Source organism: Cyanistes caeruleus, chromosome 4 (genome assembly GCF_971803275.1).
Source record: "Cyanistes caeruleus chromosome 4, bCyaCae1.hap1.1, whole genome shotgun sequence".
Taxonomy (NCBI): Eukaryota; Metazoa; Chordata; class Aves; order Passeriformes; family Paridae; genus Cyanistes; species Cyanistes caeruleus.
The window spans coordinates 45,372,462-45,386,476 of record NC_141704.1 but is presented as its reverse complement, the minus strand read 5'-3'; the positions used below and the strand labels follow the sequence as shown (position 1 = coordinate 45,386,476).

At 37.0% G+C, this 14,015-nt stretch overlaps 1 protein-coding gene and 1 long non-coding RNA gene across 51 annotated transcripts in view; one reads left to right on the top strand and one right to left on the bottom strand.

The window, feature by feature from the left end:
• The first annotated feature begins 373 nt into the window (after positions 1-373).
• LOC147653612 (uncharacterized) lies at positions 374-13,493 on the top strand. The gene is made up of 3 exons (XR_015285507.1): positions 374-1,625; positions 8,445-8,701; positions 9,254-13,493. It is a non-coding gene; the product is annotated as an uncharacterized LOC147653612 (long non-coding RNA).
• CAPS2 (calcyphosine 2) overlaps positions 9,781-14,015 on the bottom strand; it is a 30,354-nt gene continuing 26,119 nt past the window's right edge. For 46 of the 50 annotated variants that reach the window (XM_086884309.1, XM_086884312.1, XM_086884310.1 and 43 more), the window contains 3 exons: positions 13,482-13,601; positions 12,348-12,444; positions 9,861-11,046 (listed from right to left, as the gene is read on the bottom strand). In XM_086884309.1, coding sequence (XP_086740435.1) covers positions 10,871-11,046; positions 12,348-12,444; positions 13,482-13,601 — 393 coding nt within the window. In that variant the 3' untranslated portion in view covers positions 9,861-10,870. Of the gene's footprint in view, positions 11,047-12,347; positions 12,445-13,481; positions 13,602-14,015 lie in introns of all 50 variants that reach the window. The other 4 variants (XM_086884334.1, XM_086884335.1, XM_086884341.1 and 1 more) reach the window with 2 other exon arrangements.

The following is a 14,015-nucleotide window of genomic DNA, read 5'->3' as shown; positions in this document are numbered from 1 at the left end:
AATAATAAACAATCACCTAGATTGCAGGACAATTAGGTTTCTTCAGCTACAGAAGAGCGTGCTCTGAAAGAACTAAACTCATCTAAACATAAGAGCCTTATTATCTTATTTTAGCAGTCTCCTCAGAACAGAGACAAAAAAAACCCAAAACAACCACAACAAGAACCCTAAACAAAACAAAAACATCTGAAACACACTTTGCTCTGAAACATCTGTCATTTTCACTTCGTTGACAAAGACTGTATTAAGAAACAGCCAATTTATAGGGGACTGTATATGTACCACTGAACAACCTTGCAAAGAAATTTAAAGTGATATTTAGTTTCTAAGTCTTAGAGGTGATCAAACTGACTTGGACATATTTTGACTCATAGGGGGAAAAAATGGAAAAGAGACCTTTACACTTTTATTTTGGTAAATTAAATAATCTATCATCCAGCATACACTCTATCTACTGCCTAATTGATATTCAAACTGTTATTGAACAACTAATCTGTGTTTTTAAAAGATTAGGTCCATTCAATAAAATATTCTGGAAGCAGTCTTATGTTTCAGTTAATGCTAATTTTTACTAATCTTCTAAAATCACTTCAAATCTGATACACAATCTACATATGACAGTGATTTATTTGAGGAAGTCAGCACACTCTCCTTCACATGCTACCAAAATCAATGGAAACACACTATAAGAACTAGAGGTTTTCAGGTGACTGGCATTGTTACGCCTAGTTTCTGTGTTTCACCAAAGCTCAACTGGAAACCTCATCTATCATCTCCTTCCTTCCCACGACTAGCAATCTCCAGTCCTTTCACTAATTTTTGGGAAGAGACCACAATACACATGCCTCAAGAATCAGGGATATGCTTTAAGAGATCATGTTCTGAAGATGTTTGCACTGATGGTCATTGAGGCAACCCTGAAGCAGCAGCAATTTAATTGATTAACAGTGTATAGAGGATACCTCGTAATAATCATTTTCTACTATTGATTCAAAGTTTAACAATTATGTTTTGTAACACTTTTGTCTTCCCACTGTGCATAGCAATAGTTTTCCTATTAGAAAGGCAACTCCAAGAGTTCAAGGCACAGAAGTCTCCCAGACATCTTCACTAACTGAGGCAGGCAGATTTGAAATCAGATGCCTGAGCAATGCGGGAAGCAAAGAGGTTTCTTCTTAGTTTCTGCAGTCTCATATGGCAGACCCAATCTCAGTGTATGCAAGCCTGATTAATTTTGACTGCCTCCATTCAGCTGCAGTTAAGTTTTTCCTCTCCTAATTTTTTTTGTGCTACTTTGCAGACAAGATTGCCCAAATCTGGACTGAGCTGTCTACTGCCATGGAAACAGAACAGCATTCTCAAGAGATAAACACTGCATCTCCTCTGCTTGTGCTTCAGTCTTGCTTGCCAAATTAAGAGGTGCTGCTACAGATTTCTGCCATGACCCATAAACCAGAACCATTACCCTACCAGACCGGGGAGAGCCAGTTAGGAATCACCAGATCCACTGCAGGTAGCATCATCAGCATCATTTCCCCCTCAGAGACAAGGTGCCAGTGGGCCTTCAACAGCTGTGCAAGGTCATGCTGAGCTGGGAAGTCTTGAGAGCAACAGCCTAAATAACTGTGAGTTAGTAGCTCTTCTTAGTATTAGTCAAATAATACAAGGTTGTAAAACTGCAGGTTTCTCCGTGTCTTTGAACAAGTTAGGTTACATACTTATTCAAAGAGTAAAACCACATTGGTCACATCAACTCTTACACTTAGCTGTCAGAGAACATGCCATCTTCGTGCTGATCTTGTAAACATTTCAGCAACATTTGATACCCTTAAGATCTTTTCCCAATTTGTTTTGAACTGCAATGCTCCAGAAGAAGTATGTCTTCCTTAAAAGAAAAAAAAAAGAGCTAGTTTGGACCAAGGTGGGGTAGGTGCAGGCTCAGGGGCTGATGTTGCAGCAAATACTGTTGAGCACACCACCTGGGTCAGGAACAGGAGGTACAACACAGCAAATAAAACATCAGCCCCTGGCACCTACCTGTACTGGGCACGTGGTGTAAGTGGAGATGTGCAGAGATGTGCCTGGACTGGAGGAATGGGGCCATCAGGGCAGCAGAAGTCTTGTCTGAGGCCTTGTACACCTCCTGAAGTAGGAACTCAGAGCAGAGACACGTGTTAGGTCCTGGACTGATTGGATCTGCCCAACCATAGAAACAGGGAAATGGGCATCAACCTCTAACATCTGTGTCCTATAGGAAGAGTGAATACCTGCTTCACTTTTACTAGTCACTATAGCTATGGTGATTTCCATAAACTTTTACATATTCAGAAAGAGAATGATATGTGCCTTAAAGTTCTGGAAGGCTCTGCTTTTTCTTTGGATTCTTTTGGATTGGCAGAGTAGAAGAAAAAATGCAAAAAGACATGCTCTGAGAGCAGAGATGCTGACTTAAATATACCTTTAAGTTTCTCCCGCTACTGTGACTAAAAGATTGCGACTCCTCCTTCCATAAAAGGAAGCTCTAATTTAAAATCTAGTAGTACCATGATTAATGTGAATATTATGCTAATCTTGGGGGGGAAAAAAAAGACCACTGCTTATCAGGTTCATTTACATTTTTTAATGACTCCTTGGCTTAGGCTTTTAATATTAATTTTGAAAATTTCTTAGGAGGTTCCATGTGCCAGCTCCCTACACCCTAGAACCACCCAGCCCTTCCCTTAGGTAAAATGTATCAAGAATACAGATGGGCAAGAAGTCCTATGGTTCATCATCTCTCCTAAAGGGAAAAGCATCTCCACATCCTGTCTTGGCAGCAGGACAATCAGCTTCATGGTATGAAGTGGACATAAGGCATTTCCAGAAGCACAGATAGGACTCCAGCCTCCATTTACATTTTATTAGATCACTAAACTGATACCTACTATCCCAATTCTTGTTTGATGCTTCTGAACACTTTTTATCAAGATAGATATTAGAAACCATCAATTTAAACTCAGTCTAAACTATCATGACGTTGTCCTCATTCTGGGTTGATTTTTTTAGGCATCAAAACCGTCTTTTTCCACCTTTAAATTGCTCACAGATATGATGAGTTAAGAATTCACAGCCTACATTCATGCTGCTATCAAACAGTCTCTACAGCCCAAGAGTAAAATTCAATCTAACAAATTATCAGAAAGACTGTCTTTGAAGTCAAAATGCGAAGGAAGAGTTTTTAGTCCATGTTTATTTGGAACTAAAACAGCTGCAGTTTTAGTACTCTTTTCATTTTAGTGAGAGAAAAATGCAATTAAACCAAAAAGAATACTATAAAGTTAGTAACTGTGACATAATCCTGACTGGTGACTAAAGCAACCTTGTAGACTGCTCCTTCGGGGTGAGAGGCAGTTCATGGGTTTATGTATTTTTTATGGTAGTAGCTTTACAGGGGAGGAGGAGGAAGGCACTGCAGACATTAATACAGTAGCAAGTTGACAAGGGAGCCAAAGAAAAATCACCTGGAAACAGCAGTCCTCCTCTCTGTTTACTGATAACACTTTTCACTTCACCAGCTTAGAGGCAGCCTAACTTAAGGAAAAGAGGAAAAGAAAGAAGCAGGAACTAATAGACATCCTACATCCTGAACACTGTTGTAGAGAAGCAAGCTTTGGCTTGTCTTACCTGCATTCCAATACAACAGGGAGTACTACACACCTTGAAGTCTAATAAAGATATTTTCACCTGACGCAAAGATTTTCCATATATTCCATTCCCATATGGTATAGAAAATAAGCAATGCTTAAATACCTGCATACAGTCATATTACATTTATTAAATGGGTATTAAATATGACTATTTACATACAGTGACAAAATCTGCTGTTAAACACCTTACATTTTGGATCAGCTTCCCTTTACCCCTGCTCTTAAAAAAATAAAATTTTACAGTTCTTTTTTATTTTCCATTAAAGTTTCCATGTTTATGCTGTGGAGTTCACTAACATAAAGCAAAACTGGGATGGAGAAATAATACTTCTAGTTAGGTAAAGCTGATGCAAACCTGTTAGGAACCTGAAAAAAGGGTAAGCACAAAGCTCCCACAAAACTGAGACACTACTCCAGATTTTCCAGCAGGAACATCTCCCCATATCTCAAAGCATGGTAGAACTTCACCGTTTCACTTCAACTGAAATGATACAAGAAAAATCACTTATTGAGAAGAAAATTTGTAAGTTAAAATCACAATGTCAGCAAGACTTAATAAAATCAGGTTGTGAAAGCAAAGAGAGAGGGAGGAAAGACATCTGATACAAAAGTAAGCTCTACAATGCAAGTGCCTCACTGGAAGACCTTAACCAGAGCACTGCACCTCATGTAGAACATTGAATTCAACACAAGGAAAAGGCCAGTTGGCACTGATGGGAGAATATTGAGAGTGGTCTTCAATTTGTCCAGTTAATGCAATTTTCCTAAACAGCTACATTTAGGAATTAATATGCAATATTTAGCAGACTTCAGATCAAAGGGGATGTAATAATAGTTTTCAAAGCTGTTACATAAGGGAAGGATGGGATAGCAGAAACAGTAATCAGCTTAAACCATAGCAAGAAATATTCAGGTCAATCTGCAAGCAACTTGTAACAGCAATAGAACAGATTACCTGAGAATGTGGTGGAATCTCCATCACAAATAAGAAAGCAGCACAACTGGGATTTTTTTCCAGATAATACAAAATAATGGAGTAGACAACCTTGTAAAATCTCTTCCAGACAGATTTCTTCTGACTTTATGTGAAGGAATAGTATTATAATATAATATAATAAATATTAAAGACTAGGAATGCCATTGCAGCTACTGTTTGCTTTTATCAGCCCTGTCTCCTATCCTTTTCCCCAGAGACTTTTCTTGCTGGATGTTAGTTTGTGGTGGTGCATATCTTCTTTAGTTCATATTTTGATTTATTTCTGAACATATTTTAGTATTATGGCAGTTACTGAAGAAGCTCATTTCCAAGAAGGATGCTCCCAAAAGAAAAGTTTGGAGGCATACCAAGCTAAACTGGAAAGAGAACTTAGAAATCACATAGTCTCAAACAAGGGGCAAAGTATCAAAAAATAAACACAAAGAATATGGAAAGTTAATTATCTGGCACTAACAACTGATTCACTTCTCACTGCTGAATTTTTGGAGTGCCTATTTCCTGTGGTTACTTGGGTCTATGCAACAATAATATCTAGAACAGATATCTCTCAAAAGCATATTAAACCTGTAAAAAGCAGAATATTATATATTGGTTTAAACTGTATTTCTACATCAGGCACTTCCAAAATGATTGTTCTAAGAGAAAAATAAAAGCACTGGTTTGACTTCTGTTGCCGTTTCCTTTGGTCATGAAACATTGAGAACAGAGAAGAATTCAAGAAAGTCTAGAGGATGAAAACAACTGCAGTATTCACAACTGAAGCCTGCAGTTAATCACTGCATCTGCAAGGCAAATGCTATTGTCAAAAGAAATTACTTCAGGGGAATAATTTTACCACTGTGAGTGCAGGATTTAATTCATGCCAAGACAAATCATAGGATCCCAGAATTAGACACAGGAGTGATTAAGTGTTCACTTACTCAACACAAGTTGTAAGAAAAAAAGGAATATTGCTTTAACATAAATCTCTGAAGCTGTCATTTTAGCTTGATATTGATATTAACCCGTGCTTTGCTGCAGCAGAATGGGGTTTACTATAGCAGAATGGGTATGAAGTATCCAGCAGTGTAAAGCAGTTATCATCCATTCTGACAGTGGCAGAAAATGTTGATACTGAAGCCTCTGTGCACATATCCAATTAATTCCATCCAAAATGTAGCACATGACAGAGGAGAAAAAAAAATACCCAGAAAAGAGGTAGTCAGATACCATAAATCCCAGGTAAATACAACAGAGGCTCTAATAAATATTAAGAAACCTGTGAGAAACAGATCTTTTTTTTTTTCTCAAAGGTATTTTTTTATCAGCTTTAGGCCTCAGGTTCCTCACAGTCAAAAAGGGACACCACGAAAGTACAGGAGTCACAAAATACAAATATTTCATAAGGTCATCATGCAAGCAATGCAAGTCTTCCCACATTTCTTTCCTAAGAACCTTCCAATCTGGTTAACATTTTGAAATGTCCCCTGCAGAACAAATAACCTAAGTAGACCTCTTGCATCACTGGAGATGTCTGATGTTTACAACAGAGTAGTTCTGACTCAACTTGTCAAAGACAAGATGGTTGACAACATGAAAAGCAAGTACTGAACTATCTCAGTCTGAATTTCTAAGTATGAAGAAGGAGGATAAACTTTAGAGTAATATCAAGGAAAAAAAGTATATGATTTTCTACTTTCTTCTTTTTCACCACAGAAACTAATCTGTTTTCTTCAACACATCAGAGATCAGTTCTAGGCTTTTTTACTGTGTAGAGATAGCACGCTCCAAACCAAACAAAAAATAAAACTAAAAAAAACCACAAAAAACACACACACACAAAAAACTCCCTCACACAATAAAAAACAAAAATGCACAAACTAAAATAACCCAACCAACAAATTAAATATTCAATGCCCATAAAAACAAAAACTCAAAACTCCAAAAGTAAACAGCACATCCCTACAAACACACTGTGGTAGATACATTTTTAATGTTTTTGTTGCTCTGGCCACAAAGATGCACAAAATTTGATCACCTGGCAGTAACTTATGGAGGAGAAATTAGTTTTTGAGTGTGAATCAGTAGGAATGCCTCCTCTCAGCAACAAAGCCACCCCTGGTGAGGATGCTATATTTCTATCAGCAAACAAAGGTTTCCTCTGTGTGCCTGTGCTGCGATTTTTCAAAGTGCTCTTAAAGATTCCAGGTTACAGTGTCACTGCATTTTCATTTTATGAAGTAGTTACAGACCTTAAGAAAAGGAGTTAAATCACTAAACTAATTTCTACATATCTTCTGGGAGCCTGCACATGTAATAGGACAAAATAAGTTCACACCATAATGCACTGCTGATGTTCTCAATTGCAGCAAATTGCTAGAAGTTTTTAGCAGAAGTGTAAATCATGGTGGCATGAAGACAACTAGTTTATTAAGCAGTGAGTTTCAGTGAAGATTCTTCTTTGAGAACCCCACTATAACGAAGAACCCCACTCTAATTTGGGAAACATGGGCAATTCTTAAAAAGATAGCAAATGTAGAAAGTTTTGTTTGAAACACATTTAAAGGCAGTAAACCCACTAGACATTTCCAGATGATTTTAAGGCTACAAAGCATTGATTAAAGAAAAGGATTCAGGTTCATTAAGTGTTCACAAGTAAATAAGAGCAAGTCAGAGCACAGTTAATCAGGCCATTGAGACAACTCTTAATGAAAAAACAGATACCACAGACCTTGGTTTGAATAGTTACTGCGTTTTTCTACTCATGGTAAGCATGGCGGGCAAACCTTTTGAATTTGGTTTGAATTCTTTGCCACCATCTGAAGATTAGACAATGAGAAACTGGGGGCAGATAAAAGTGACTTTTGTGAATACCATTAAAAATTCACCATAGACATCACATCTGATGAGACAACAACTGATCACAGAATCAGTAAGGTTGGAAAAGACCTTCAAAATCACAGAGTCCAAGCTTTGACCAAAAACCACCATGCTCATTTCTTGAACTCTTTCAGGAATGGTTACTCCACCACCTCTCTGGGTAGCCTGATCCAATGCTTAATCACTCTTTTGGTGAAATTCTTTTCCTGATGTCCGATCTTAACTTCCTCTCATTGCAACTTGAGGCCATTTTCTCTTGTCCTGTTGATGGTGATCTCATAGAAGACGCCAACCCCCAGCTGGCTACACCCTCCTTTCAGGTGGTTATAGAGAGCAATAAGGTCTCTTCTGAGACTCCTCTTCTCTGCACTAAACAACTCCAGCTCCCTCAGCTGCCCCTCATATGACTTACTCCTTAGACCCTTCACCAGCACTGTTGCCCATCTCTGGACATGCTCCAGCACCTCAATGTCCTTCTTGCAGTGAGGCCCCCAAAACTGGTGAGGTGTGGCCTCACCAGTGCCCACTACAGGGGGACAATCCCTGCCCTGCTCCTGCTGGCCACACCATTGCTGATCCAGGCTAGGAGGCCACTGGCCTTCTTGGCCACCTGGGCACACATTGGCTCATGTTTGGCTGCTGTCACCAGCACCCCCAGGTCCTGTTCTACCAGGCCACTTTCCAGCCACTGTGTCCCCAGCCTGTAGTGCTGCTTGGGGTTGTTGTGACCCAGTGCAGGACCTGGCATTTGGCCTTGTTGCCCAAGTGTAGGACGTCATACAATTAGCCTTAGCCTATTGATCCAGCCCAGATCCCTCTGCTGAGCCTTCCTACCCTCCAGCAGATCAAGGCTCCCACACAGTCTGCAAACTTACCAAGGGGTACTTGATTCTCTCCTACAGATCATCAGCAAAGGTATTAAACAGGACTATCCCCACTACTGAGCCCTGGGGAAAACCACCAGTGACCAGTCACCAGCTGGATGTATCTCCATTCACCACCACCCTCTTGGACCAGCCATCCAGCCAGTTTTTACCCAGCTAACTGTGCACCTGGCCAAGCCAGGAGCAGCCAGCTTCTCCAGGAGAACACTGTGGGAAATGCTGTCAAAGACTTTACTGAAGCCCAAAGCTCCCAAAGCCTTTCCTTCATACACAAGGTAGGTCACTTGATCATAAAAGGAGATAGAGTTGGTCAAGCAGGACCTGTGTAAATGACCTTGTAGTTAATAGAAATTATACAAATAGCAGATTTCACGTAATTACCACAGTGCTGCTTTCATTTTCTGGAAAATTTTGACCTTTAGAATTTATCTTAGATTATCCTGTTAGGGATCTGTCTTCAGATAAAAAATAAAAAATAAAAAATGCAGAACTACCAAAGCTATGTTCTTTTAACAGCACCTCATTTCCATGATAACGAAACAAATTTGTGGCAGATATGAGCTCTACAGCTTCTTCTGACAAGCAGCCCCACTTAGTACACATCTATTTGTCTTGAATTTTTCCATTCCATAGGAAAATGTGAAACAATTTTTCTAAAAGCTTCACAATAAAATTAAACATTGCATAAAGAAATATGTCAATACCTCATTTCACAAGCACTTTCATTCATTAAATTGAGCTGTGCAATTCTCCTAAGTGAAAAAGTCTAAATAGAGCACATGATTTCTTTAAAAAACTAACAAAAATGTGACTTGGTATTTTTGCAGCTATTTGAATGGACAAGTTAATGAGCAGATGACTCTACTACCACCTAAAGCTTCCCTTCTCAGAACTACCTGCCATTCTCAGAATCACCAGTTCCAAGAACACTAATTAAAAAAACCTTTCCAGTGAGAGAAATTCCAGCAGGAATGGGGAACAAGAAAATCGTAATGAGTCAGAATTCTTGCTTAGAATATGTATTGACAAAATCTGCCTTTCCCTGTAAAAATACATACAGACTTTTACAGCTCCAACAGAACCCCCCAAAATCCCTCATTTGATGATTTAGAGTAGAACCTCCAGTACTTGTTACATCTGAGGCCAGGTCAAACAATCCAGACATAAAAGCACACAAGTTATTAGATCAAGGAAATACTATATCTAGACTATGCTAGTCAGCCACAGGGGACCAAAGTCTCTCATTTCAGCATCCATCCCAGCACTGCCCTTTAATTCCTATGAAACACAAATTCTGTCTCAGAGGAAGATTCTTTTAACCACAGACTATAAATTCAAAACCTGGCAGATAGGCTTAGAGGAAAGTTATAAATTTTAATTGCATAGGCTCAACATACAGTTAATTTCAGTGACAGGTCTATGAAAACCAAAGTCTTTCTCTCATTAACTATATATTTTTATTTCTTAACACAAAGAATTTTACAGAATTAGCAAGATGTATTACATTGAGAATTGTACCTGTCAGAACATCTGAAATAGCAAAGAATACTTTAATATATGATTTAATTTTTGTGATGGCAGAGGTGTTTTTTTTGGGCCTTTTTAAAAATACTTTTCTCTTTTATACTTTCAGAGTAGATAGAAAATGCTATATATCAGTTTGACAAAAGATTTAATTGCTATGTTTTAGTTTAAAAATCCCAGCAATATAAAGAAAACAGATATTTAAATATAAATTATTTGTTTTGAAAACTACTTAGCAAAATACAGGAAAGGAAGATAAGCATTACAAAATACATGTGTGATTACTAAAACCTTTGAGATTCAATGCTCAGCTTCAGATGCCTGACCAAAATGACAAAGCAAGATCAGTCAAGACAGTGCACAGGCCAAGGGGCTAATGCTGTGAACATCTCTGCACTTTCAGTACAGTAGACATCCTCAAAATCAGAAAAGGATGACCTGCTCTCTTTCAAGCTAAGTACCTGCATAAGAAAAAATAAGTGAGACAAAGAATGCTGTAAAAAAATTTCTGAAGAAAAGCTACAATTCACATTTATGCAGTCAAATCTGAAGCTTTTCACAATGCATCATAAAACAAAATTTTCTCTTGCACATACCCCTTCAGGCATTTTTGTATTCTAATTCCCTTATTTTAAAATGGGACACTTTATTTTATTATAAAAAAAAAAATGGCTTTTGGTATGGGAAACAGCCTTAATTTCCAGTGAAAAGTCATGAACAGTATTTTTATTAGAAGAGTGGCTACCATAACTCAACAGACACTCCATGAAATTTGCCACATATTATTTTGAAAGCATCTAAAGTTTTCTGTCACTGAAATCAGTTTAAGACACTAATTAGAAAGCATATCAAGACTTCATCCTCTCTTATTCAGCCATTCCTTGTTTAGAAAAGTCCCCTCTTTTTTGTCATCTTCCACTCTAAATTCCCCATGAATTCCTTAAGATATTAACAAAATCATCATCATCCACAATTCCAAAACTTAATCCTTCATAGTAATCTTCAAACTCAGAATAGGACACTTCATTGGGGTTGCTGCAGGACTCTCCTAATGCTTCTAGAAATGAAGATTTCATTTCTTCTTCTGCAGTTTTGCCTATAAAAGTATATTTTTCTATTAAATACATTTTAAAGAAGAGTGAATATGTAGCATTTAATATACTTAAGGCAAGAAAGTTTCAAATTTTAGCTTGCAAATACTTTTTTCATGCACAAATTCAATATTCTGATTTCAGAATGAAGTCATTGGCTTACTTAGAAATTACCTTACTTTTAATTACCTTACTGTAGAAATTACCTTACTTTAATAGCATGATAGAATTAAGTATCAACAGAAAACATGGGGTTAACCAGTTGGAGTGAATTATGAGATCAGGATTTTTTTTTTTTCTTCAAATGACTACAAGAGCTGCATAATGCATTTGTAAACTAAAATTCTGAAGTTATCTTGTAAGAAAGCATGTTTACTGCAATAAAACTTGAAAGTTCTGGGTAAACTTTAAGATGGAAATATGTGTTTGAAAAGTGTTCTGCAATTTACATCTGTATCCTAGTGATTTTAAAAAGATAATACTCAAGATGATTTCATAGCATTGAGAAGAAAAGTATAAAAAATATGGCATTACAGCATTGGAAAAAAAATCACATATTGTATTCCATACCCCCATGTGACTTCATGTGTTACCATTAAAATCACTGGCAATATAAAAAAAATCCTTCTAACAGACAAAAAAGAAAGGGTCATGACAGCATGGAGACTTTCACAGCTACTAGTTGGGTATATGGGGTGTTGTTTTTTAAAACTGACAAACAAATATTTAAGGTCTTATTTTTTCAATGGCAGACTTTAAAAATTTTTGAGAATCCTGAAAAAATAATGAATAAACCAGCATTTCCTCTGCAAAGGATGGCAAACCTGTCCCAGAAATAAATTAAGTTCCTTCTGAATAAATCATTCGAGTGCTGAGTACATTCTGTGTCAGTTGGAATCCTTGCATATTTTGATGGAAAACAGTAATGTGAAAATAAGAGTATTCTACTAAGTGAAAATTATTGGTATCATATTTGCCACTGAAAACTTACAGATGAAAGCTGAGAAACAACTGCTTACAGAGGCAGGGAAAAGAGATACTCTGCATACCAGCAGTATTAGCAGATTGATAGAGAGCAAGTATTAAAACTGTGTACATGAACTCCATTACTACTTATTGTCATGCTCTGGAGAGACTGATTTTAAGTCCTCAGATGAAGAAAGTTCCCCTTTAACAGCTCAAGTCTAAGAAAATATGAAAACAGTTTTTATTTCCAACCAGTTTCCGGATCTTATGTCTCTGTTAACAAGACGACTTCTGTAGTTTGAGATTTTGGTTTGCTTGTTAGTTTGTTCATGTGAATTACCTGTCAATACCACAGGATGTTTCTTTGCACAGTAACATTTTCTGACATCTATCATAGGCACACTCCCAGTTTTATTGAAATCTAGTTTCATATAAGCCTATAGGGGGAAAAAAGTTTCATATAAGCATCTCAGGGGAAAAAAAGTGGAAATATTAAAAGATCAGATACACTTAACTACCTAGGTACACGCTTTTGGATCTTGTACAATGGATTATGTCAGTTTACCTATTTTATGTAAGGTACCAGATACCAGAAAAACATTCTAGATTATGAAGATTCAGGATTATTTTACCTCAACAGTTTTCACATCAAATGTGTGTCCCCTGGTCAAAGAAAAATAATTGCCTTCTCTCCCTAATTTCTATTTCATCCTTAGAATCAGAAGTTTAGCTGCTTTTCTTCTGCCTCCTCCAATTATTAAGATTCTGCATCATTCTGACAGAAGCCTCCTCACAGCCTCTCCAGCACTGCTAAGAGCAGCTTCATTTTCATTTGTTTACTCAAATCCACAGGCTTGATACATAAGGCTAGGAGATTTGGATCCTCCATGATTGAAAGCATAAAAGTATATGTCATTTTTCTTGATTTTGATATGCACTTGCTACTCCTTTGGCTGGTTTGTGGTAAATATCTGATACTGCAAACGGCTCCACATTACATTACAGACAAATAACAAGTTGCATTTCACACCTAACATGTCTCACAAATATGACTCTTCCTGTAGGTCTCAAAGGAGACAAGTATTAATGCCTCCTATTTCAGGCACTGCAGGAAGAAAGCCTACTCATGCAGATTTGCCAAAATTTGTCTTTTGCAAAAATAAGGAAACAGACTTTTGGAAGAGATCATCTAAAGGTGTCAGATGCTTTATACTCTGGACTGAACTATAAGAGCAGCACATATGCATGAAAACTCAAAATAATAAAGGAATTATTCCTAGAATTTAAAATGAACTATTTTAACAGTCCACTAATTTACCTTTCTGTTGTTAAACTGAACTGAAGCTTTAAGAAGTCAGTTTCCAGGTACAGAACTTAAGAAAAATAGTAACAAAACTCAACAACTAGAATGAGTAACTAACTCCAAAGTTAGACCATGTAATATTTACACTTAAATATCTGAAATAAAACTTACTTTTCTTACAAATGCTTTCCTATATTCATTCATTTCTCCAAAGATGGCATGGGTGAATTCTCCATAGTCGACCTTATCACTCTTGCTATCATCAAGAATAAGCCATAAGGATTCAAAGTCCTGCAATTTAAAAATATTTTGCCAAAGTTCTTCACTATATCCTGAAATACGTCAATTGCTATAATGGAAAGTTACAGTATTCTCACAAAAAACCCCAAACCTCTAGATCCAAACTCACTCAAAGATTTGTAAAAATAATGCATGTCATCAGTGGTCACTGATGACCATAATTCATGTTATTCACAGTTCTGATAGCTGTGAGCTACTTTTACAACAAAATATATAAAACAAATAAAAAACCTAAGTAAAGAGCATAAACTAAATTATCTTTTTAAAGCCTAAAGAGAAAAAATGGGTTGCAATCACACTTGCTTCTTCATGTCATGATATAAAAAGATTGTATGTTTTTAAAGATAGTATTTTTTATTTTGAAGAACTTCACATAGAACTGAATGCAGAAATGCCAACATACTA